Genomic DNA, 22,500 nt, shown 5'->3' on the forward strand with positions numbered 1-22,500 from the left:
GCTCAAGTCTCTCCGCCGCTGCGCCGCCACCGGGAAGACGAGACGAATATGCGGTCGCTTTCTAGTTTCTGTTACTTTGGATTTAGTTCAATAAACAAACTAACGTAACGTCACATGGACTACAGCCCGGTTAACATCAGAGCTCAGTGAACACAGATGATCAGCCTCACGTGAAGATTATCAGACAGCAGAGCTTTCTGAAAGACTCTCAGAGTTTAAACAGTTTGGTTGAACTTTGGTTTTCTTGCCCTGCTGACTGACTGACAGGCATTACACAGGAGGAAATGCAAAACACAATATAAAGAATAAATTAGAATACAATAAATATGCCAAACTACTACAACTAAACTATGAACATTAGAGATTGTATGGAGCCAGTTTAGAGGTGAAATACTGCTTCCTAGTTCTTTGGAGCAGCTGGCTCAGAATTACACATTGAACCTTATACATAAAAAGCTGCTGTTTTCTGAGAGGTAAACCTGTTTCCATTACTTACCTGTTTGTATCCGCTGTACCCTGACAGGATGAAGGGCCCGGTGGCGTCCTGAGGTAAAACCTGCTCCGACTGCTTCACTCCACACCGATGGATGTTCCACTGGATGAACTGAACACACACACGCATTTATTCAATTAACTCAAAACTGCTATGGGAGTTTCTTTTCCAAAATGCAACATACTCTGCAACATTAAAACATGTTTTTAAAAGTCCAAGATTTAAAAGACAGTTTTAGATTCTGTAGACACAAAATAAACACACACCTTGCCATCTTCTCCGATGCTGAAGACTGTGTTTTCATCGTAGCTGAACTCAACACTGTAAACCTCTCCATCGTGAGCTCTCCAGCTCATAGCGCTTTCATACTGTTGCATATCTACAGCAGAGAATTCAGAGACAATTCTTTTATATAGCTCCTATCACAAATCACACATTTAAGGACTGGGTGAGTCATACGTAACTATTATAGAAAGTAGGCCTACCACACAAAAGTAGAACTATGTTTACACACAGCAACTCAAGATAGATACAATATATTCTTTATTTTCCTTTTCCAAGGAAATTTAAACAGAGCCTCACATAAATACATTAGATACATCCACATTTATATGCAGACATCTCTCTCCCAATGTAAGTCTATGGGGAAAAGTTGACCCGGAAGTTGTAATTCTACGGTTTTGTTTGAAAGCTGTACCCGGGGGCTCGGGTGAGCCCCAGAGTTAGCAACCATTGAGTGAATGAGAGAATAGTAATAATACAAATGATATTGTAACTGTATTTCAGTATTATTGTAACATTTTAAGCACATTGCAACAATACCGTGATAATACTGATAAACGTGATAATTTTGGTCACAATAATCGTAATATGATTATTACAATTATTGTTATTGTTGTATGATTATTACTATATAAAGCTTTCATATAGTTTCATTTCTACGCCGTAAACACCGCTCAAGTAACGATAGTTTTAAGCCCGGTTGCTGTTGTCTCAGGTAAGTGATGAATTGAACGCAGCTACACATCAATATATGTACTGTACAATGTGCTGTTTAATGTACTGAGATGGTTCAGTAAGATATTACAATGTTTTTGACTGCTAGTCAGACAAATACATATTTTAACAAAATGTCACTTTGAGCTCTTAAATCAATTACGGTCATTTTCATTATTTCTTAAACTTTACACTTAAGTGATCGTAAATAGTCAACAAAGACATGTCAAATAATGATCAGTTGTGTCTCTGATAAACACTGACCAAACAGTCTGATGACTCCATCAGCAGCTCCGGTCACCAGCAGGTTTCCATTGTGGTTGAAGGCTGTGCAGTTAATGGCTACTGGTTCAGGTTCTAAAGAGAACTGGAGCTGAGAGACAGAAAGAACGCTGATTATAGTCCAGCCACAGGAATTACATATACTAAAGCTTTTGCTAAAAATGCTAATGTTAACACTACCATTACCATAGGTCTTTAAACATTACGTTATTGGTGTTACCGCGTAACGTTTATCATGTTAGTGTGCACAAACATTAGATGCTAAACATTAGCAAGGTTCAGCTGTACGTAGAGCTTATTGTTAGCAGATTAACATGATAGTGGTAAGCAAAAAAACATTGTAACATGTTAGCATGCTAACATAATAGGGTTAACGATGCATTCATCATCTGTCACTTTAACTTGCAAGTTTGTCTCCACATGGTCTTGTAGAGTTTATTTTTTGGTTTCTTTTTAATCTATCCTTAATTACATTTTTTACATACCTCTTATTATTTATGTATTTTACTTTCTCTATCTGTACCTATTGATTTGGTCATTTGTGATCTTATTGGGATACTGAAATTATTATACAAGTTATATTTGTATAGCCATTGGGCTATACAAATATAATTTGTATAATAATTTCCGTTTTCTGACTTGTAAATAGCTTTCATGTCAACATCCTAATTGTAATATCTTTTTTTAAATCTTTGTTGAAAACTCTGAAATCTGAAAGTCTGACAAACACAATCACCTCACTTCAGGCAAAGCCCGTATTTGATGGTAAATGAACCTAAATATAATGTATATGATGTTATATTGTCAATTAGTAATTAGTTGTAACCCTCACACAACCAACTTTATAATTACCCTGATTTTACCCTCCGTAGCACATTGTTTTAGCCACATTGTCTGACAATGTAGAGCTGAACCTGACAAGCAGAGTCGTCCAGTGTCACAGCCAAATTCCTTGCAGTCCGAGTCGGGGAAACAACCGAGGTGCCGATGTTGATTGTAAGACCAGGGTGTCAGCTCACTACCTCTTTATGCAGGTTTAATGCAGTTCATGACTGTAAGTGTGATTCTCTCAGCACTGCGGTTGTCTTTTGCTAAGTCCTGATGAATTCTCCTGCACAACTTTCCTTAACCTTGTGACGTTTTTCATCGAGGTCAAGGAAAAGTGCTTAGGAAAAGATATTCTTTCACACACACATACGGGCATTTGGGGTCTGCGAATAAATCCGGTTTGCGTTCTTGTCATCATCTGACCAGATGATGACAAGAACGCAAACCCAACAAAATATCTTGCCTTTCTTTTTCCTCACCCTTTTTTCTCTTCCAGATGGGTAACTCCTGTTGATTTTCCTTCACTGACATTTCAAGTCAAACTTCAAGGATGTTAATGTTACAAGAATCTTGAAAGTTTGACTGGAATGACATGGGGCCCCCTTCGGGAGGTTTTCTACTGAGATGTCATTGCAAATTGTCTATTGGTTCTTTAAGGGGGATGAGGGGGTTTCAGTCACTGTGGTTTCCTCATTTTGTTGTGGAGTAAAGATTGTCAGCTTTCGAAGGGCCGGGGCCCCAAGCAGTTGCCTGCTACGCTCTTCAAAAGCAGCACATCTGCTCTGATGCACTAGCTTATTAGCTTAACAACTTTGACTAAACTAACTGGTTAATTACCTGTTGTTTAACAGTCTTAGTGTCCCAGAGCAGCAGCTGTCCAGACACCGGTACAGGAAGTCGAGGTGCAGATTCGACACTTCCAGGTAGACTGAGAGCTGCAGAACAGACAAATGACGAACCGCTGGGACTGCAGGCTAAAGACAGGATACTGAGAGGAGGGACATCTTGTCATCAGAATTTGTACTTCAACTACAAACATTAATTATTGCTACATGACAAAATGCAATGTTTCCTATATACATTTTACATAAGAGTGCCGCTGCTAAAATTTCACCTGATCAATAATATCACAAACTGTAGGGCTAAGCTTCTCCACACACACAGAGTGGAGCAGAGGAGAGACAGGTGAAGTGAAGATAACATTCCCTCGTCTCAAAGTCAATGGTTTTTTTTAATGTGTTTTTGTTTAGAAGCTTGAAATAAGGTCTGGGGTAACACAAGCTTAAGAGATTTGAAAGTTTGAAACATAAAATACGTCAGTAAACACCCCACTCGTGAATTTCTGAAGCTTCTATGTGTCTTAAAAACGGCGTATGCTAACAGGTGGCTAAATGAGACTAAACGTCATCACGCCGAAGACGAGTTCCTCTTTAGCTCAGTGGTGGTGACGTGAAGTCTTGTGACCGTGGTGTAGTTAGTTTATAGGTAATGTTAGCTTTTTACTTGCAATTGCATTTACGCTTAAAAAAAAAATCATAAAAGTGGTGTTAATATGTGGAGATTGACTTGCTGAACAACAACAAATATCATAAACATTTGTTTGCTACAGATCTGATTTTCAGTAATATTCCAAAATCCAAAGGAAAAATCCCATCGGCTTTTTGTCGGGGGAACCAGGGAGATGCTAACTTCCGGATCGGCGTACAAACATACATCATCTCTGCAGCACTCTATTGACTCTTTGCTAAGTGATAGATATTCCAAAGGAAATACATAGCACTTTTCTGGAATAATAGTTCTGAGAATCAGAGAAAAATAGACAATAATTATGCATTTAAGAACTAAATTCACAGTGTAATTTGGCGGAATATTGTAAACTTTGAAATTGGGTTTAAAAAGGCAGATCTAATTTAATACCGATGGGAAGAGATGTGAATTTCAAAACTTAGTGAATTAGTGTTACATTTGAGCGGAATTTGATGTGGTTCGCCCAACTTTGGGAATCATTTAAAGGTTTTACAGATAGTACAGTTACTCAGTTTTTTACAATTGGTGACACGCATTTCTAAATACTGGGTAAACTTTATGCGCCTGTGGCTCAGGAGGTAGAGTGGTCGTCCAGAGATCGGAAGGTTGGTGGTTCTTTCCCCTGCAGTCAGCATGTCGAAGTGTCCTTGGGCAAAATACTGAAATTGCTCCCGATGGCCAACAGTGTGTGTGAATGGTTATCACTACTGACGAGCTGATGTTCACCTCTGACTCCGTATGAATGTGTGTGAATGGGTGAATGCTGACATGTGTTGTAAAGTGCTTTGAGTGATCACAAAGATTGGAGAAGCGCTATAAATGCTGTCCATTTACCACTTTTCAAAACACGTCAGCAAAGTCTAGGTGGATTCATTATTTGTCATTGCTTTGATACATAATGATGATTCAATGCAATGTTTTCTCACTCAAACCCATCCTCCACCAAAACTCTGTATTTATAATCTATGTTGCACAAGTTTATATAACTATGCTCAAAACCTAACAGCACAAAATAACTGTAAATTAGACTGCAATTTCCTATATTCTGCTACATCTACATCAAATAATAAATGTAAAAAAATGCATTAACTCCGAAATGGGACACTGACTTCATGACCTCTATGAAAGACGTAGTTTGCAGCCCATCCCAGGATGGTGTCACTTTCACCCTACTCTCTATTTCTCAACCTCATGGAGGAATTATCTTCCTCATTGAAGTGGAAAGTTACTGACTACCAGCCAGAGGTCATGTTAACCAAATATTTTCCTTTTTGATTAAATATTTTTAACAATGTTAGAAAATGTTATGTTTTGACAGATTACAACGCAGAGGGCGATCTACTGCTACTAAGTAATTCACAGTGCGTTAAAGAGCTACGGACTTGGACCACTGCAGGTCACAGAAAGTGCAGCTATGCAACTTGTACAGAAGGTGCGCATGCTGCAAGATTTCATCCCTGTGAAGAGAGTGCTTGCAGGATCAGGAAATCCAATGTTCAGAGAGTCTTGCCAACTTCTGATCTCTTCTTCAGCAACTTCAAAACTTTGGCTGAAGTGGCGCTTGTAATCCAGTCCGCAGGTTAGCAGCAGAGGGGGATTCAGCCTTCACTATTCATCTATAAGAACTTGTGGCCAAATGCAGAAGACAGGGTTGAAAAGCACTTTTGAATTTTTATATCTGTCCTATACAAGTATGTATAGTGAGTATACTGTATATGGTTTTTTATTGCATTACTATAAGTAATTTGGCTAAAAAAAAGATTTGGGGAATATTTCATTTTTGTAAGGTAGCACAATCGTATCGTATATTACAACAAAGAAGTGCCCTTCTTTTTGTTGTAATATAATCTTGCTTTATGGCAAGTGTTAAATAAATATATAAAAGATACTTCAAAAACAATAAACATGATTGTAATATAATGTAATGCTACCAGTTTTTTGACTGCATGAGTGCATTTTGGATGTTAGATTAATTGTTGTGCTGAGCCAAATGTCAGTAAAGAGAACTGTCTGTTTTGAAAGAGTTAACTCAATATAGGGAAATGTGTGATAACAATTTGAATACAGTACAGTGGACAGACAAGCAGGTTTACCGTGGATGAGTTTCGTCGATGTTCATCTCATAAAGATTCTTCTTGGCATCCGTATCATACAGCCGCACTGTGCCAACACCGCTGCCTAGTAACAACTGACCACACACACAGAGCTTTTGTCACTCAGAGGGACCTTTCATGGACTTAAATACATTCCCCTGAGACCTACAATAATCTTTACTAAAACCTTCTACATGACTCACCCAACGCCCAACCTAATATAAACAACCCTAAAACTTTGTCCCGAAATGAGAGTTCATTCTCATAATGTGACTGTGTGATATGTATATCCCCACTTGTTGGTGTCTGTTAAATACAGGGCAGATTTACCAATCCCCATGATTCAGGTTTATGCATAACAATGTGTTTGTGTACTGAAAGTAATAATTTAACAGGTTCAAATATAAATAAAAACCTGACTAATGGTGTTAACGTCACTATACTCAGTTAATGTGCAGTCTGTCTGTTGTTCGTACCAGTCTATCTGGTTTGGTAGCCCACTCCAGAGACAGCAGAGGAGACTTGGACATGATGGTGGCTTTGGTCTGCATTATGGGGTTAAATGACCACACCTGAGGAAGAGCAGGAGGAAGGATTTATTATGGGTTTTCATTGGTTTCAATTAGCTATGTACGGTAATATGCAGTTTTATTTTATTGTCTATGTTCGTACAACCCCAAAAAGATAAATGATGCAGATTCACCTTGATGACTCCGTCTACATCCAAACTGGCAACCCGGCGACCTGAACAGTCAACCCTGGAAAATGGAGAAATGGATGAAAGAGAGAACATTGAACGTTTTAGTTTTAGTCTAAATCTTTAAGACTTTAAAAGTCCACCTGCTGTTAAAATCATAATTTCCTCCTTAATCTGTTACTTTGTTCAAACCCTGAGCAGGTTCATATATGTGTGAGATACTGTGAGGAGGAATGGGTGGGGTCAGTCTATAGTCCCTTCCTCTGTTATAACAGTCAAACAAAACTGGAAGTGTGTTGAAGGCAGACCTGCAGTGCATGATGGAGGAGTGGTGTTCTCCATACTCCTCCTGGCTAAGTTTGATGAAAGGCTGTTCCGCTGAAAGACCTCCTCCCTCTGCTCCTCCTCGGCAACCCCTGCTGTTCGAGCAGGAGTCAGGAGGTTCACTGGAGGACTCGGCAAGAGGCTCTACCTCTCCCACCTCTCCTTTCTTCTCTGGTGTCTGAACATGTCACATGGAAGGAGGATGTCAGTGGAAATGGAATCAACGTCCAGTCCCAGGAAGCATTTACAAACAGCCAAACTTCAAACATAATGCAGTTCATTTGAATGGAATAGCTAAGTAAATTATTCCAAGTGCGTGGTGAGTGGCTGGAAGCTTGGTGTGGTAGTGAGTGCTCACGGGGTAGGTATGGAGCTAAGGTAGCCTCTAGCTTGCAGGTAACATGCTGGCATTGGTCAGCCAAAACTGCTGGCCAAATCTGGCTTGCTACCTCTAGCTAATAACCACTTAGAAATATAGCTAGCTCGGTCACAATCAGACGATAAATTAAAACAGTTAATTCAAGGGAATATATTTGTAGCATGAACTTCCTACATTGAAGTCACTGCACTCAGCTGTTGTTAACCTACAATCTGATGCTACTTGGGTTTCGAAGTGAGTCTTATGTCTACAGTCTACACATCATGATGGCAAAGCTCCCATGGAAACTTTATGGCCTCAATAATGTCAAAGGCCCATTAAATTTGTACGTCCCAGGTTTGAAAGGAAGTCGAAGTTCAAACTGGCCTACACAATAGACCAGGGTTATTTAACTATATTGTTCAGGGGGCCACATTTTCAGAAAGTGGGCCGGACATTTCCCTGAGCTGTTATTCTCGGGGGTAAATTGACACACTCACCTTTCTCTGGCTTTATCTTTTGCTCAATTCTGTTTCTTTGGTAACATTTTTGATATACGTACACTCCAGATATAGCACATATTTTATTAAAATCAAAGTATAAGAAAGATCTATGCTCCTCACAATGGGGCGTTGGATTAGGGCAGGGGTCTGCAACCTGCGGCTCAGGAGCCACATGCAGCTCTTTAACCTCTATGAAGTGGCTCCCTGTAGCTTTGACAAAAAAAAAAACATGGAACATGAATTTTTTGTTGCACAGTGGACAATCTTTCAAAGGGAACACTTCTTATCTTGGAGTTCGAGGTGATATTGTGACACTGAAATATAATATTATTTTAAATATTTCGTCAACTAAAAAATGCGTCACATTCTCCTGCATCTACGGGCGTGCTGCCTTTCCCTGCATGTGGATTATCTTGAGTTGCAGACCCCCGCCTTACTCAGTATGCTAACCATGAATAAAACCAAAAAAAGATAAGTTTCGGAGGAAAATTGTTTAATTCAGCGTAATGAAAATGTAATGTCGAAAGACATTTTGTGGGACATTTGTGAGGCTGTTGTTAATTGTTTAAAAGCCAAATAAATGAACACCACCTCCATGTGGATGAAAACACACTGAACCAGACATAATTAAATACAAACTGGCCTATTTTTTTATGTTTACTATTTTTAAGATATTAGGCTGCAGCTATTCTTTTTTTTTTTTTTTAAAGTAGGATACTTATTTTATTCATTTCATTTTTATATTGTATTTTTTTATGGTTTTGTGCATTTTTATATTATTTTAATTTTATTCAACAAATATGGGGACTCAAATAGGCTGCAGAGTTCTGTGTTTAATTTATTTCAAAGTAGGCCTGAAACATGCCACTGTATGTTTTCCTTCTCTTCAAAAGAGTTTGGTGTTTTCCTTTGTTAAAACAGGTAAACATTGTCATTCTGTAATTTCATAAGTGCAACAAATGCAGTATAACTATATATTAAATCTATAAGCTGTTTTATCAAATATGTTTTGCGGCTCCAGACAAATCTTATTTGGTGGAAGAGGGACCAAATGGCTCTTTAGATAGTAAAGGTTGCCGACCCCTGGATTAGGGTTTAAAATGGGGAGGTAAACTTGGAATGACACATAATGGCGGGGGTGTCTGGGAGAAAAATAAATTGCAATTTAAAACAAATGTCCTGCAATTCTACACCAACTAACCTGTTGGATTAAGTCAAGGAACAGCCACATTCTGTTGATAACAATTGTGTCAGCATCGAGTGAAATTTGTGTTTCGGTAAAACAGCGGTTAGTAACCGTTCAGGCAGAGAGTGGTACGGCAAGAGGCTTTCAAATCTAAATGATAATAAATTCAGAAGAAGTACTGTTAGAAGTTGATGAGGGAAAAGCAGGAAGACGCCACAGTAACTGTAGAAAGTGCTGTGTTGTGTCAAAGTGGTTTTAGTGAAAAGACCAGACTGCTTTTCCCTTCTTTCATATTACATTACAGTTAATTTAGCTGACGCTTTTGTCCAAAGCGATTTACAATAAGTGTAAACAATCATGAGGATACAACTCCGAACAAATAAACCAAACCAAAGCCGATCAGTGTAAAGTGAGCGAGCTGGGGTGTCTGGTTGGACCATGGCCTGGATGTTGGTAGGGTTGGTTGGTATCTCAGGTACACGCGCAAACTGCGGTCACCACGGTGACCACAGTTCTAATGCCAAACTCTCCAACCTTAAGGTACCTGTGCTAGTGGTTTGGAGAAAAGCTCCTTCCTCTCTTTCTCATGGTTTTGGATTCTCTTGTGTCTGGGATGTGACGGCTGGTTTGTTGACTGTTGGGACTGGGAGCTAGCAGGTTCACTGCTTGATGCCTGGCTGGAAACTTGCTTCATATCCTTAGCTTGAGCTGCCTCTTTTGACTTTGCAGACTAGAAAAGACAAATTCATTTTAGATACAGAAGATCTCAGGTCAGAATTTATTAGCCATTCACAATGTTGAAGACTTTAAATATGGCTGCCAGAGATTACAGACATAATTTGTAGCATGACTGAAATCTCTATGCAGCTCCCTACAGGTCACAAAGAGACGTTTAAAGCCTGGCAAGGCCACACCCTCTGAGGGACGCCTGTCAAACAAGGTTATACGCCAGACCAGCCGATAAAAGGTCAGTTTGGGTTTGGAGGTTCGTGCTTATGAATTATCGGATGGGATGGTCATTTTCAAATTCTACACTAGAAGCACAATAAGAAGAAACACTCTCTCCCTCTGCCTCCCTATCTCCCTCTGTATCCCCCTGTCTCCCTCTGTAACCCCCTGTCTCCCTCTGTATTCGCATCTCCCTCTGTATCCCCCTGTCTCCCTCTGTAACCCCCTGTCTCCCTCTGTATTCGCATCTCCCTCTGTATCCCCCTGTCTCCCTCTGTATTCGCATCTCCCTCTGTATTCGCATCCCCCTCTGTATCCCTGTCTCCACCTGTCTCCCTCTCTCTCCCTTTGTAGCCCCCTGTCTCCCTCTGTATTCGCATCTCCCTCTGTATCCCCCTCTCTCCCTCTGTATCCCCTGTCTCCCCCTCTCTCCCTCTGTATCCCCTGTCTCCCCCTCTGTATCCCCCCGTCTCCCCCTCTGTATCCCCCCGTCTCCCCCTGTCTCCCCCTCTGTATCCCCCTGTCTCCCTCTCTCTCCCTATGTATCCCCCTGTCTCCCCCTGTCTCGGTCTGTCTCCCCATGTATCTCTCTGTCTCCCTCTGTATTCCCATCTCTCCCCCCTCTCTCTCTCTCTCTCTCCCATCTTGGAATTCAGGCGTTGCTTTCAAATTAATTAAATTTCCTGTTTTCAATCCCACTGAGGTTTGAAACTTTTAAACATTTGCCTGACTCTTACCAGATTGGTTGGTGGGTCCTTCCTTCCCACTGCTACCTGGCTTGGTGAGGACCCGGTGGTGAACTGAGGCAGTTTTCCTGGAGTGCGTCTGCCCTGCGGCAGGAATGTAGAGAAGAAGTTTCTGGAAGGAGTGGTGATGGTGCTGACGGGGCGCTGGCTCGACACTAAATCCCTAAGAGGGTGGGGGGAGAAAAAAGTTTAACGTAACAAATCGTACCTTGTCTTAAAACATTTGCAAGTCCTGCTGCATATGCCAGACTGCTTTTTGTCGATTTTAGTTCTGCTTTTAATACTATTCATCCACATATCTTGCTTTAAAACTAGTTCAGTTGGATAGGTTTGTTGACTGGTGTGACGAGCTTCATTTGTACTTCAATGTACGCCAAACTGTAGAAACTGTGTTCAATCCCAGATCAATTGGAGATCATAGTATCACACAGGTCACTTCTTACAAATATTTAAGAGCTGGCACACTCATGTTGCAAGGGTTTTTACAAGAATCTATCAGCGCCCCCATTTTCCTTTAGAGACTCTGAGCTTTTGGTGTCTGCGGGAATATCATGCTCATCTTCTATAGAGCAACCAGTCTATTTTACATTATGGTATTACCAGCTGGTTTTGTCTCATGTGTTGAACTCTGAGATTGTGCTCATGAATAAATGATCTGCACTTTGTTGCCTTTTGCTTTTATCTTTACCTCAGACAAGCATAAAAACGTTTTTCATTTTTGGTATTTCCACTCACCGGTGAGTAAGGCGCCACCATAACCACTGTCAGGCAATTAGCAGACAGGTGTTAACAGTTGTAAACAGTTGTAATTAACATGTGTTATGTCTCTGTGCCTTTGTTCCCATTTGGTAGACAGAAATGTGTATTACCTGTGATCCTGCCCATGCAATTCTACTGTATAAATGACTTGTGTTTCTGTATACTCAGGGCCAGATACTTGTAGCACACGTTGCTGCAGGTTATCTGTCCTTTCAGCTGAAAAAAATTGATTCTGTTGAACACTTCTGATTCTTCATTAAATAACACCAAAGCTCTAACTTTTTTCTATTTGTTCATTTCTTACGGGAAGGTGATTAATTTTTTAATTACCACCACAACCGGTTTCCATGCGCATTTTTCAAATCACACATAAAAAAAGGAGGATGGAAACCTACCTACTGATGTTATCTTTCTCCTTATCACAGTTAAGTCCTGCTCACATCTGAAAGTGTGAAGTACAAATAGAAGTTGATCTGTGTGTCCCTGCACAGTAGGTGCTGGTAGAAGCTTGTTGACTACGGGACTACTTGCAGGGCAAGTTAATTACCTGCTGTAGCTGGAAAGCTAACCGCTATCATGCTAGCAAGATGGCAACATAGTATGTTGGTACTATTCAGTCACTGTAGCTCTTTAAGTTAGCAAAGGTCAGCACTGTTGGGACCCTCACAGTATGGAGATTAAGCTATTGGACTCAATTTCCCATGATCCATTGTGTGAAGACCCTCCCTCACTTCCTGCAACCTGATATCAGCTTTAGCACCTGGGTGTGAAAATTTAGCTGATAAAACCACAACACAGAGTTATATTTGTATTATTTCTCTTCCCTCCACAGACCTCCTTGGTGCCACGGCGGCTCTACGCCCGCAATGCGGCAGCGGCCTGCTGAAAGCACACCACCACAGCCCGCAGTATTCCATGACTCTCTGATCACTGAACTCTTCTTTTAACGGTAAAGACTTCCTGTTAGTATGCACTGCTATTCACAGCAAACAAATTCAGTGAATGCAGTGGCTCTCCACAGCCGGCTAGCTAACTGTATTCTGCAAGATAACCAACGGAGCAACCGGTGTCCTCCGTCTTGCACACAGCTGAAGCTGTAACAGCAACAACGGCTCGACCGGCAGCATGCCGCAACAAAGACAACACGCTACTTTCCTTCATCTCAAAGAATTTGCAAGTTAGCTAACAGCTGAGAGCTAAGTAGCCTTTGTATTCATGGACTGAACCTCCACTGGGCATAGGATATTATTTAGTATACATTAACTTTACAAGGGTAAGTAAGCATAGAACTGCTATACTGTTGTAAATGTTCGTACATGTGTTGGTTTGTATTTTATTCACTGAGCTGTACTGTGTAATTTGTTATATTGAGCTAATGGGTAACCAGAGGTTGTTTCTCCACGTAATGTGTTAGTATTGTAAACACAGAGTCACATGCACACTAACATCTTCTGAACCCTGCACCATTATCATATATGCTACCATCTCACAATAATTTGTGAATTGGCCTTTTAGTAGCGACACAGACAGAGATAAGGACTCAAAGCTCTTGCTTTATATGTCTCCTTTGTTCTACACACGCTTAGAGACAGGACTGCACATTGTTTTTGGTGCGCCATCAACAGGCAGGCGCACGCATGCACCCACCCACACACACACACACACACTCTCTCTCTCTCTCTCTTCCACACACACACTCACATTTGTGTACATATTCCCTTTTGATTGTTTAGTATTACATATTATCTTATTAATAAATGCTTTTTGTAATATACATACATGCTGGTTAGTTTAATGTTTTACAAGAGTGAGTATTGCTAACCTCTACTATCAAAGAATTCTGATATCCTTCAACCTTTACTAGCTATTGATATGATAATTTGTTTAAATGTTATTAGTTTAATTAATAATCAGATTTCCTAATCCATTGTCTAATACATTTTATGAGACTGTATTTACTATCGTTTTACTTTGTTACAAAGTCGGTACCCCCCTTTGAGGTGGCTTAATGTAAATTAAGTTATACTAATTAATATAATTAATAGTTATATTAGATATAATTAATAATTATTTAGATTATTATTCATTCCTTCTAATAGCCAGGTCAATGTCTTTTTGAGCTAATGCACCTACTCCATAGAAGTACGTTATTATCAAACCTATTTATGATTTTATGAATATTTCTATTAATACAAGAACAGCACTGTCAATACTTTGTTCATAACAGGTGTCTGATCATCTACCAGCTCACTGTAGCTGTTTTATAATGTACATTTAAAACAGACCTGCTGAAACTGCCTGTAGGTCAATAACTGTATGTAAACATTTTTAACAGAGAATTAAAGAATTAGCATTTGCTGAAGTTGTTGATTATAGCCACAAGAAGTTGTGAAGCAGAAACAGGAAGAGTAATGTATGCATTGCCAAAAATGTACACCAAACTGCTTTCAGTGATGCGGTGATAGTTGACAGAGATCAATGAGTTTGGTTGAGATTAGAGAAAAAACCTCAACCCATCACTACGCATTATGTTACAGCAGTAATCATTTTGAAGCTTTACATCTAAGATGACAGCATGAAACATATTCAAATACAACAGCCAACACAAAAGCAATGCAAGACAACAACAATGTGTTGGTAAAGATTAAACAAAAACAACAAAAACAAATGTATCGTAAAAGACATAATTAACAAAGTAAACAAATAGACAAGAGCGAAGATAAAGACGGTGAAAAGACATTTAATGTCTGGTCAGCAAAGCATATGAGATTTTACATTAGTGGGAGAAAGGCGACAATGACAAATCAAACACGCATCAACAGTTGTTTTTTTTGCCATATTAGCCACGTGGCCCTCGGAAAGACGATGAAGGTTGGTATAACATCATGAAATTTTGTCAAGGACATTCACGGCTCAGAATGACGGCATCTGACTCTTGTGTCTAGCGCCAACAGCAGGTCAACATTTCAAGTTGTCCACTACTTTGGTTATCTATCTAACAGTTTGTTTTTCCAAACAATGATCATTACAGACTCAAAGAAATGCTCTGGTAGCTGTAGGGTCTGAGTGTAATTGCAGCCTAAACAGTGGACAAACACAGTACAAACTGTGAAATGCATTCAGCCAAGTACTATATCACATACAACCTCATGTTGTTGGGCAATCTTGTTTCTTCTTGTCTCGTTTACGAGAAGCTAGTGTCCAGTTTAATGTCCTAATACTGCCAAATACCATTCATCTGAAATAAGAGCTGCATGTTTGTTGCTGGTGCATGTTAAGCTGAGTTGCTTTTATGTATTTCTTTTGCATGTCATTTATATAAATTGAAAATACACATTTGATGGTAATCAGCCTATTATATTATTGAATATGTTGTTTAAAAAGCTTATGTTTGTTGACCACACCTTTTTGGTCACTGCTACAGAAAAAAAATTATACTTTTGTTTGTAAATGTTTCTTAGAAGAAATATCACAGTTATGACTTGTTGGGATGCGCTGAAGGTTTTTTTGAAGAACAGCGTGTAAATGTTACCACTAGGATCCATTTTATGAAAGCACAGAATATATTTCATTGCTTTGCCGATGACACCAAACTCTATATAGGTGTTAATCCTGATGATGATTTTCTCTCTACCAAACATATGGTAATGCAGGGATACTGCAATGCATTACTTTCAGGTCTCCCAAAACGAATCTATAGCTGATACAGAATGTTGTCCTAGCTTCAAGTTATGCTGATTCAGACCACACGCGCAAGAGTGAATAGTTCGATAGAATGAAGCTCAGAAAATAATTCTGCGGGCTACAATAATATGTAAACGATTAATTTTAGAATTTTGCAACCTTTTCCGCTCTGCTTTATTCTGCCATGCTTGAGAATTGCCACTAAAGTCCGGGTAGAATCGGAGGGTAAACAATTCAAAATGAACTTCTTTATCATTTTTGTCTACAATACAATGTTAACCCCCACAACATCTGCCTCCTTCCAAGGCCTGAATCTCTTTGGACAGTCATTGAGGAGGTCAGTGTTTTTGAGGTCAAAGTTCAGTGAAGCTGTACAACCTGGTGGAAACTCAGTGTAGTGCGTGCTGCTGCTATGACTCGCACAGTTGCTCTCTGCATTGAAAATAATTGGCCTGGCTTTGCACAATGTCAAACTTGCTCTTGTAGTGTGAAAGCCACCAAGATATTAAGATTCTAGCACTTGCTCATAATATCTGTATCTGTCTTAACATTAATAAGCTCATCCAGTCCTGTTTCAGAAACATCTCTACCGTTGGAGTTTCAAAGATGCAATAATCTTAGAACAGGTTTAACCCAAAAGCTAAGGCTCATCACTATGTTCCTTTAAATCACTTCTTACAACTAACATTTAGCTACTGGCACAACAAATACTTTCATGTTTTTCTATATGTGATATCGCATTATGTTTTACTGTACATTAAAGTTTCTTATAAGTAGTATTCATTTTAGAGTGTATTATATTTGTCAGCCCAGTCTACAGATGTGAACATTAAAAAAGTGGATCGTACTGACAAGAAACAACAATTCATCAGGTGAATTGTTTATTTGGCCACATCAACTGCATCACAGCACACAGTGTAAAACAGCATAAATACTATATCATTAACAATAAGTTAGTTAAAAGCGTTTTAAACATATCTTTGATATGAATAAACAAAAAATAATATAGCAGTTCTGTCTGCTTTAAAGTGCCTCAAAAAGTCACTCTGGAATGAAGATACTCTGAATTTCAGACTCCTCAGAGTTCAGAGAGAAGTCTTTTCAGTTGTAGTAGCAAAGAACTTTAGCACCTTTCATTTAGCAGAAAGTCGGCCATGTTATGTTCTAGAATTTAGAAAAGGGCTCTATTCTATAAAAACAACAAATTAGACTTCAGAGTGAAACCTTTAAAATAAAACACTAGTAAAACAAATGCTGCCGGTCAATGCACTGACGTAAAATTGAACAACAAGTTAGCATGCAAAAGTCTAAGACCAGAAACATTTTGTGTCTGTCTTGTGTTTGGTGGTAAGAAATAACAACATTTTTTGCAAAACTGCAATGGATGGAAATACCTTTTAGAGAGAAGATATAAGATGGCTGCCTTCTGTAACAACACTTAATACAGTTTTTGTTTTTAATTTAACTGCTTAAGCTGATATATATGCATAACTTAGTCTGATCTAGTATCTTTAAAGAGGTTATATCCAGAGATTCTATTACATCAGAAAAATAATACTTCCATTTCATTTAAAGCATAGCAGCCATCTGGGGTTCACCACAGGAGTACAAAGCCCCTCGGGGTCAGTGGGACCAGCTATGTTAGAAACGTATCAACTCCAGGTCCAACAAATAACTTTGGTTAAAAGCATTATGTTGTTGACTCAACACAATGAACATGAAAGAGCTGACAGAATGTCAGCCATCTTAGTCAGGCATCAGTAAAGACAGTGATGTTAGTGTCTCACAGCTCAGTGTCTCCCAGACGGTCCATGTTCTGGACGTACACCGGCAGCTTGTGGTGGACCATCTCGTCTCCCTCTCTCTGGTCTCGACTCGTCTGCAGGGCGAACAGCTGGACGAGATAGGACAAGACAGACAGGTGAGCAACAAGACAACTTAAACCTCAATACCATCTAGCCAAAGTTCAGCATTTAACCTCGGGACTGTTCTGATCAAATGTTGCATCAATGAAAAAAATATCCTGTACACTGATTCCAAGCCACAAAATATATTTAAATAGACAACATTTCGATCCGAGTCAGATCATCAGGTTAGATGTTTAAAAATGGTTACCCATACATACAAACCAATAGGCTGACAGGTGAGGTTAAAATCATACTCTTGTCTCTGCGGTGATGTGTGTTTATCATGTGGTACTGAAGCCATGACAGCTGTTATAATGTGATTAGCAAAGCTGTTTCAGAGCTACTTAATACCCGCCACACTCCGATCTATATTCACCTTCACCTTAGTGGCTCTCTTGCCTGACATACAATTTAGTGATGATTAGATGTACTGTATATGAATTTCAAACACTTTAAGCAAACTGCAAATTTCTGTTTCCGGTGCACTCCGGCAGCACGACACCTACGAACCAAGCCCGATTTGTTGTTGTGGCTGGTGTGATCCCATCGCAAAATGGTCTCTAATATTTAGAGACATAGTTTTGACTTTTAATAATCATTTTATTCTCACCAGCTGGCGGAGTTGTTCGTTCTCTTCTGTCAGGCTCGTCATCTTCTGGACTTCAGCATCAAAACTTAGCAGGACCGGCTGGGGTGACAACCAGTTAAGGACTGTAAGGCAGCAAATCCAGAGTTGAAATGACACACACACACACACACACACACACACACACACACACACACACACACACACACACACACACACACACACACACACACACACACACACACAGTGTGTGGTGCCCTTTAGAGTTTCAGACATGCATTACAACCTCTTCTCTATTAAATCTGTTGTAGCTACAAACTGGCCAATAAACTTCAAACTTTTAACATGGCAGCTGTGTTTTCAGCTGAAGGATATGCATACACTGGAAGAGGACAGACAGGAAGTTGTGCAGTGAAACCAGGAAGGTGTCGGCCCATTGACGGGAGAAGTACGGAGAGAAGGCGGGGTTCTGCTCAGGGGTGGTGATAAACGGCAGGATGAACCAATCACGCCACTCGACCTGACTCTGCAGCTCTAACGCCTGCTTCTGGAAAAACTCCTGAGTCTTCTCCAGGTTTCCTCTCTAGAAGGATGAAAAAGAGAGATTTTTAACAGTTCGTACAGTCTGCTGGTGTGTTTGAATTCTCTACAGGATGTTACCTGGATGGTGTTGATGACGTAGAATCTGTACAGGCTGGTTCTCAGTTTGTTGACTGTGGATCTGTAAACATCCTCCAGTCTGCAGAACAGACGTCTGTCCAGGTAAAGCCAGTACTCTTTCAGACCAAACAGGTCAAAGCTCTGGACAAACTGCTGCAGCTGATCGATGATCTTATCCACCTGCAAACAAAATATATTTTCGATTCAAGACAAAGCTACAAATAAACATCCATTTCTTAAGTTTGGGATAGGAACCGTTAAACAAAATCCTCAAACAAAAATATATGCATTCATATTTCCATCACTCGTACCCTAAAGCCTTTCTCCTTGTCAACTTTGATCTCGGTGTCCATGTGTTTCAGAGTGCCGTTGAAGCCGCGGTAGATCAAATACTCTCTCACATGTTCGTCTGTCCTCTCTACTGCCGACCCCATGGTGATCTGTGACCCTGCAAGGTACAATATAATACAGTGTACAGTTCAGTTAGACAATACGGTTTTCCTGTTAATTCACTAGCAGAGAGAAATTATGTTTGTTCTGTGTCTTCTGTAATCTTTCAGTTAAACGGTTCTGACTACAGGACTGTCTCAGAAAATTAGAATATTGTGATAAAGTTCTTTATTTTCTGTAATGCAATTAAAAAAACAAAAATGTCATGCATTCTGGTTTCATTACAAATCAACTGAAATATTGCAAGCCTTTTATTATTTTAATATTGCTGATTATGGCTTACAGCTTAAGAAAACTCAAAAATCCTATCTCAAAAAATTAGAATAGTTCCTCAGACCAAGTAAAAAAAAAAGATTTATAACAGCAAAACAAAATCAAACATTTGAAAATGTCCATTAATGCACTCAGTACTTGGTTGGGAATCCTTTTGCACGGATTACTGCATCAATGCGGCGTGGCATGGAGGCAATCAGCCTGTGGCATTGCTGAGGTGTTATGGATGCCCAGGATGCTTCAATAGCGGCCTTTAGCTCATTAGCATTGTTGGGTCTGGTGTCTTTCAGCTTCTTCTTCACAATACCCCACATATTCTCTATGGGGTTCAGGTCAGGGGAATTGGCAGGCCAATCGAGGACAGTAATGCCATGGTCAGTACACCAGTTACTGGTGGTTTTGGCACTGTGGGCAGGTGCCAGATCATGCTGGAAAATGAATTCCTCATCTCCATAGAGCTTTTCAGCAGACGGAAGCATGTAGTGCTCTAAAATCTCTTGGTACACAGCTGCATTTACTCTGGGCTTGATGAAACACAGTGGACCAACACCAGCAGCTGACATGGCTCCCCAAACCATCGCTGACTGTGGGAACTTCACACTGGATTTCAAGCAACTTGGATTTTGCTCCTCTCCAGCCTTTCTCCAGACTCTGGCGCCTTGACTTCCAAATGAAATACAAAACTTGCTTTCGTCTGAAAAGAGGACTTTGGACCACTCTGCAACTGTCCAGTGCTTCTTTTCCATAGCCCAAGTCAGACGCTTCTTCCGTTGTCTTGAGTTCAGAAGTGGCTTGACCATGGGAATACGGCTATTGTAGCCCATTTCCCGGACACGTCTGTGAACAGTGGCTTTTGATACCTGGACTCCAGCTTCAGTCCACTGTCTTTGAAGCTCCCCCAAATTCTGGAAGCGACTCTTCTTCACAATGCTGTTAAGGCTGCGGTCATCTCTCTTGGTTGTGCAGCGTTTCCTGCCACATTTCCCCCTTCAAACAGACTTTTTGTGGATGTGCTTTGAAACTGCACTCTGTGAACAGCTTGCTCTTTGAGACATTTCTTTTTGTGTCTTACCCTCCTGATGGAGGGTGTCAATGATGGTCCTCTGGACAGCAGTCAGATCAGCAGTCTTCCCCATACTTGTGATTTAGTTTACTGAACCAAGCTGAGTGTTTTTCAAGGCTCAGGAAACCCTTGCAGGTGTTTCGAGTTAATTAGACGATTCAAGTGATTCGTTGAACACCCTACTAGTATACTTTTTCATGATATTCTAATATTTAGAGATAGGATTTTTGAGTTTTCTTAAGCTGTAAACCATAATCAGCAATATTAAAATAATAAAAGGCTTGCAATATTTCAGTTGATTTGTAATGAATCCAGAATGCATGACTTTTTTTTTTTTTTTTTTTTTTTTTTTTTTTAAATTGCATTACAGAAAATAAAGAACTTTATCACAATATTCTAATTTTCTGAGACAGTCCTGTATATACATGTCTGTGATGTTGTATTGTATTTAAATGTTTCTTTATTATTTATTGGTTAGTGATTGAGATGAGCCTGTACTTCCATTTGGACGTCAGTATTCGTTCAATGTATAGAGTAATTAGTTTGTTTTTTTTGCTTTGTGATAGAAATGAAAACTAACTTGACCTTGTTCTATATTAAAAGAATATAGTTTTTTTGGACGGTAAACAGGAGATATAATCCCGTTAAAATTTGTGGAAGGAGAAGTAAAGTCCATTCTGATATAATACTTTGTGAAACCTGGTTGGATGTTTTTGTTTTTTGAATCAAATTTCATATGATGGATCATAACTGCAGCATTAAATTAGCATAGCAACACATGTCCCTCTTACTAATTAGCCTAATCTCTTTTCTGCAATTGATTCCTTATAGTTCAGTGAAGCTTTTAATATCACTTCTTAAGTACTTTCTAAATTAAGTTTCATTTTCCATAGTCTAATGCGTGACCGTGGACACGACGCATTCTGTACTGCATTGGCAGATTACTTCAGTTGTTTTAGGAAATGTAGGCTTTTAGGACTTCGTTATAAATAGATATGACTTGATATGAAGGAGATTTCCCAAATTTTTTGGTTATTAGAAAGATGTAAATATTTTTGGAGAATATATGATTAGCCAATGTTTTTATATCTGATAATATAAAAAGTAGTTAGTGATGCTCCAATTAAACTTGTTCTATCCCGATATTGTTTCAGATACATCAACTCAGAGCATATGCAGAAACTGATGCAACATCTGACAAAGGTCGTGACACACCAAGACGATATCGGCCGTCGGTCAATGTCTGGCTGTCGGTGAGCGTCTGTCGGCCTTGTTTTTGCGGTATGTCCCGCGCTGTCTGCATTTTTCGGCCCTGCCGACAGTCTCCGCCGCAGATTCAGCATGTTAAATTGGCAATATAATGTCGCTAAAAGAAATCATTGGCTGTTCAGCTTCAGCGGATCAGAGCACGAGAAGAGAAACGTAAGTGAGGAAAACAAACAAACGACTAAAATGAAGAGGGGGCACACAGAGGCTCTTTTCATGTTTCTTCATCTCATCTGAACATTCACATACACGCATATTTTCACAACTACATGGCCACATGGAATGAAGCTGGTGGTGAGGAAGAGTGAGTGTGAAAATGTTTTGGCACACGTTGCTTTGTTTTAATGTATGCTATCTTAACAACGGCTTGTATATTGACAGTCATAGGTCTTCCGGTTTCTCTTTTCTAATGTTAAATACAGACTACCGCCACCTGTTGTTATGAAGAGTTATTTCCTCACACGCAGGCGCAGAACGTAGATGCTAGTTTGCCGTTGGCTGTTGTCTTTGCTGTTACATGAGGCTAGGGATTTCTGTGGCACTAAAGACAGAGTTGGATCAGCCACATCCTGACCGCTACCCTGTCTGTTCAATAAGGTCACTAATGGTGCCACTCCAGATCTTGTGTATAAGATCAGTGCGTACTTAGAAGTAGAAATAAGCCACCTGCATCTCTGTAAAATTGTACTTGTTGCTTTCAAAAAGGCATCAACAACTAAAAGCTGGTATAACATTGAACCGCCTACACTAAAACAGTGGATGGATATAGAAAAGGAAACATTTTGATGATTGCTTTGAGGACTCAGGAAGACTGCAAACAGGATGCTCTCATAAAAAAACCGATATATAGATAGATAGATAGATAGATATA

The 22,500-nt window shown here is 39.6% G+C and overlaps 1 protein-coding gene across 4 annotated transcripts in view; it reads right to left on the reverse strand.

Moving 5' to 3' along the window:
- wdr91 (WD repeat domain 91) overlaps positions 1–22,500 on the reverse strand; it is a 29,526-nt gene that overhangs the window by 3,619 nt on the left and 3,407 nt on the right. For 3 of the 4 annotated variants that reach the window (XM_029445360.1, XM_029445358.1, XM_029445359.1), the window contains exons 2-16: positions 18,889–19,025; positions 18,578–18,757; positions 18,293–18,500; positions 17,942–18,024; positions 17,212–17,318; positions 10,973–11,144; positions 9,832–10,017; positions 7,225–7,418; positions 6,923–6,977; positions 6,696–6,791; positions 6,220–6,314; positions 3,437–3,587; positions 1,754–1,862; positions 760–872; positions 497–604 (exon numbers count right to left, since the gene is read on the reverse strand). In XM_029445360.1, the coding sequence (XP_029301220.1) occupies positions 497–604; positions 760–872; positions 1,754–1,862; positions 3,437–3,587; positions 6,220–6,314; positions 6,696–6,791; positions 6,923–6,977; positions 7,225–7,418; positions 9,832–10,017; positions 10,973–11,144; positions 17,212–17,318; positions 17,942–18,024; positions 18,293–18,500; positions 18,578–18,757; positions 18,889–19,011 (1,980 nt within the window). In that variant the 5' untranslated portion in view covers positions 19,012–19,025. Of the gene's footprint in view, positions 1–496; positions 605–759; positions 873–1,753; positions 1,863–3,436; positions 3,588–6,219; positions 6,315–6,695; positions 6,792–6,922; positions 6,978–7,224; positions 7,419–9,831; positions 10,018–10,972; positions 11,145–17,211; positions 17,319–17,941; positions 18,025–18,292; positions 18,501–18,577; positions 18,758–18,888; positions 19,026–21,578; positions 22,099–22,500 lie in introns of those variants that run through there. The other variant, XM_029445357.1, reaches the window with a different exon arrangement.

The sequence above is a fragment of the Cottoperca gobio genome, chromosome 12 (genome assembly GCF_900634415.1).
Source record: "Cottoperca gobio chromosome 12, fCotGob3.1, whole genome shotgun sequence".
Lineage (NCBI taxonomy): Eukaryota > Metazoa > Chordata > Actinopteri > Perciformes > Bovichtidae > Cottoperca > Cottoperca gobio.